General features: G+C 32.7%; 2 protein-coding genes across 2 annotated transcripts in view; both read left to right on the top strand.

Annotated features, from left to right (window-relative positions):
- Positions 1 to 324: 324 nt before the first annotated feature.
- Positions 325 to 2,170, top strand: TRIADDRAFT_61580 (uncharacterized protein; the record flags this gene model as incomplete). Its single annotated transcript, XM_002117545.1, has 2 exons — positions 325 to 1,063; positions 2,043 to 2,170. The coding sequence occupies 2 exons, from the start codon at positions 325 to 327 to the stop codon at positions 2,168 to 2,170; spliced, it is 867 nt and encodes a 288-aa protein (XP_002117581.1).
- Positions 2,171 to 3,661: 1,491 nt separating this feature from the next.
- TRIADDRAFT_61579 (uncharacterized protein) overlaps positions 3,662 to 4,144 on the top strand; it is a gene marked incomplete at both ends in the record, with an annotated part of 2,749 nt that continues 2,266 nt past the window's right edge. The window contains one exon of the mRNA XM_002117544.1: positions 3,662 to 4,133. Within this exon, the coding sequence (XP_002117580.1) occupies positions 3,662 to 4,133 (472 nt within the window). The remainder of the gene's footprint in view (positions 4,134 to 4,144) is intronic.

Genomic DNA, 4,144 nt, shown 5'->3' with positions numbered 1-4,144 from the left:
GACCAATTTCGTCATCTATGTTAATAGAATCAATGCAAAACTAAATAGGAAACCAAATTCAAGGTAATACTATACTATGATAGTAACTTATGCCGGAAAGTTTGATTACTCAACTGAAATAATGTTAGTAGCCATTCAGAGATTTAACATAAATCCATTGAATCGAAAAATAGATTCTTTTATCGTTAACTAAAATTAGTGTAACAATTCGTTAGCACCACTAGAAGAGTGTTTATGCCACCATAAACGATCTAGTATTATGTATACTATAGCCGTTCGTAAAAATAACTCCAATTTTTATTCTTTAATTAATTACCAGCCGAAATGTTTAGAAAAGATTTAGCATGGTATGATCAGCTTCTACGGCAATTTAGATCCGGAAATGAGAACTATTTATACGACTTCAAGAATAAAATTTCCTATCATATAATGGAAAAGAGCGATATCGCTGAAGCAAGTCGAATTAGTGCACAATGTATGGCTAGCAATCCATTTTATAGAAGTATAAGTATGTCTGCTGATGAATATCTTGAAGATTCTACTTTTTCCTGTCAAGAAAGTGTTGAGAGTAGAATTGGATGCATAGCTCGTAATAGACAAGGCCAAATGATAGGTGTTCATGTAGCTTATTCATTATCCACAGCAATAAATGTTACCCATGGACAGGAATCGTATGACCGCTGTGGTAGTAAACTTGTCCCACTTCTTAATGCTCTTGTAGAACTATTTAAAACAACACCATGGCATCAATATGGTGGCATCGATCGAATAGTTTATCTTGATGAAGTATCTGTACTAAAGAGTGCATCAGGCAAAGGTGTCGGTTACATACTGCCAGAATTTGCGTTAGTATTAGCAGAAAGAAAAGGCTACACACATGCTGCAACTATCGCCATACACAAAATCACCAAAAATGATTTGGATATGCTTCCAAATTGGAAAGAAATTAATAGTATCGAAGTAGCCAGTATTACAGGAAATGATGGTAAAGAACGCGTATATGAATCCATATCTAAGAATGGCTTTCGCTCAATTTCACTTTACATAGGAGTACTAAATCCGAGTAAGCTATGATCAAAATGCTGCATCTATTTTTATATAAAAATGATGAAAAGGAGCACCAGTTCAATCAACAGTTACACAAGATACCCTTTCAGTTCATTTTGCGTATATCGATTGAATTGAAGTCCACTATAAGGCCGATCTTAACCAAGCTATTTACCCTGAAAATGATTGATAGATAATGTAATGAAGCGTCTTCTTCAAACTAAAGCAAGAACTAAAATTGCCTGTAACCGTTAGTTCATGATATAAACTGGTAAAGTTCTCGTTTAAATGAACAGCTATGTATTCCACCCTAAGCAATATATTACAAGAAAATTGAAAGCTACATTATTTTGTACTATTGTATCTATATATGCTGCATTACTGTGATGCTTCAGAAGAGTAAGCGTCGAATAATCAATAAATTGTAAAAGAATAACTTGTAAAATACTAGTTTTTATTGAGGTAACATGCAGAGGATAACCATCCAAGGCTACAGCGCGAGTAACGACATGACTAGTCGGATAGCTATAGTACCTAGGATTGGTACTGGTAAATCGTAGACGCATAACGTATAACTAACAGGAATCACTAACTAGACAGACGAATGAAGACAGCTTTTATAACGTAGGGAGCACAGTAGGAGGAATTTCTTATCAAGGCGAATGGCTTCTAAAAGTATCTTACTTTTACGTTAAATTAGCTCTACGATACAATTCAACTAGAGTATCAGTAGATTTCTACAGTGTGAATTATTCAATGTAGATTTACATCCATAGAGTTACGCTATAGAGTAGGGGAAAATAAACATACTAAGAATAGACTATAACATATTATGCAGTAAACAGTCCACGTAATGGAACCATCTTTTACGAATGGGTACCTAGACAATCTTATAATCTAACATGCAAGTTGAAATGATCTCACTACAATCTTGCAATCGTAATTTTGGGCTCATTTGCGACTGTACTACAGAGAAATATTTAATTCAATATCAGAGAAAAATTTCGGTTCAGTGCCATTTTACTCATGGATGTTAACTAAAATAGAAGTATTTTATAACAGCGGTAGTATATCATTCAAAGTAAACAGCGATCAAAAATTAGATTATTCAATCACTGGGTAACCAGAAATTTGCATGTTATTCTACTTTATTGGATTAAATTGAATAAAGTTAAATTAAAAATGGAAGGTTGTACAAGATTGTTTGTACATGTCATATATCAAAGCGATAGAAAGCGGGCACTACTCTACTTGATTTCCTCTATTTTCAAATTTGGAGGTGAATTCTTCGTCGAGTAGTTCCTGCAGAATCATGCACATATTATAATTAATTGCTGGCTATTAATTTTGGTTATCTAATTAGCTAGTTGTGATGTTTTAAATTTGTCATGGCATTTAATCTCATATCACTAGAGTACCGTATATGATACCATTAGTAAGATCTATGAATGATAATTATATAATAGAAGGAAGTGAGCCCTAGCTATAAAGTTCCTCACTCTGTATTAACGGGAGGGTGGGATTATAATGTAATCAATAATAAACTAGCTATACTAATAAAAATCCGTCATTAAAGTTCCATATGATACGCTATGTTAACGGATAATGATATTTATCATTTGAAAAGAAAACTGCATGTTTACTTACAATGAAAATAATGAACCAGTAAAGTAGCTAAAGCGCATTTCAGTTGTTAACTATCAGGTTATTATTGCTTCTAAAAAAGATCAATTATTTATAGCCTATTCCATATACTCTATGATACACTCGGAATTAGAAAGTTATCCAAAATTGTTAAAAATTTTCGTCCGTGTGTCTAGGAATACACAAGTAATTTTAAATATATACTCATTTTGAAAAGTGATTGTACGCTATTATATAGATAAAGTTAGAAGTATAATTACAGTACGTAATTATCAAGAGTGAAAGGAGTTTCGGTAATAATTAATGGAATGATAGTTGATCTTATTGAACATCCAGAGTTGAAGATAATTAATTTATGAATTATTATTTGCATTGCTAAGATCAAGTTACATAGCTTCTTAAACGGATTTTTAGCGTATTAATTAATTAAGATACATTGCACATAGAACAAATAATGCATATAAATGAGGCAGTACACCATAACTTATCCCAGCAATAGATAATCTTATTGAACCAAAAGAGCACAGATTTAACCTACTTTTAAATTATTTGCATTGCTATGATGAAGTTATACATCTTTATACCACGATCTTCATTTCTTAACTTCAAAGTCATACCATGAATAGTGAAGTTGATCACTCTCCAGAAACAACTAGTGTAAGTGTAATGCTCAAAATAGGTTCACATAGTTTTGTAATGTAATAACAGACTTATTTATTTAATTTTAAGCTCAAAGTCTATCCATCATCGCTTGCCTTATCACCTGTCCTAGGCCCCTCTAAGTGCTGCAGTCTATTTACAGACTTATTGATTTCATTCTAAGCTTAAAAGTATATTCAGCATCACTATTATATATTGATGTTATGAAAGTCATTGCTATCTCTTTTATTGAACGAAATGAAATTTATAAAGTCGAGGTATAACGGTCGAGCAGTATATCCTTGCTGCTAAATTTGAATGCCGATTGGCGATGGAAGATAAATTAGCAATCGTTGCTCGAGATATAGAAAATAATAAATTAGTTGGAGTAGGAATTGGTTATGTTTACAGTAAGGCAACTGAAGCGACTGCGGGCGAGAACATAGTTGATAACTATGGAGAAGCTATGGCTCCGATTATGGATTGTATGATGCAATTATATGAAGACGCAGAGAAAAAAGAATCCTTTGATCCAAAGAAAATGATCGTTATCGATGATGTTGCTTGCTTGAGAGGTGAAAAATATGCTAGTAAGGCTATTGGATTCTTGAGCGGTTTTTTAGTAGAAGCAATAAGTGCTCGACATGGTTATGACAAAATGATAACCACTATTTTCAATCCAATCATGCAAAAAAGAGCTCTTGCAGTTGGCTATCGATTAATTTGTTCAGTCGATTTAAATGAATATACCTATAAAGATGAAAAAGTCTTTCTGGATTTGGTAGCAAATAGGCTACAAGGAAGTGCAAATCTT

This window comes from Trichoplax adhaerens, genomic scaffold (genome assembly GCF_000150275.1).
Source record: "Trichoplax adhaerens TRIADscaffold_25 genomic scaffold, whole genome shotgun sequence".
Classification (NCBI taxonomy): Eukaryota; Metazoa; Placozoa; class Uniplacotomia; order Trichoplacea; family Trichoplacidae; genus Trichoplax; species Trichoplax adhaerens.
Note: the sequence above shows the minus strand (reverse complement) of the source record. Positions and strands in the feature narration are given on the sequence as shown.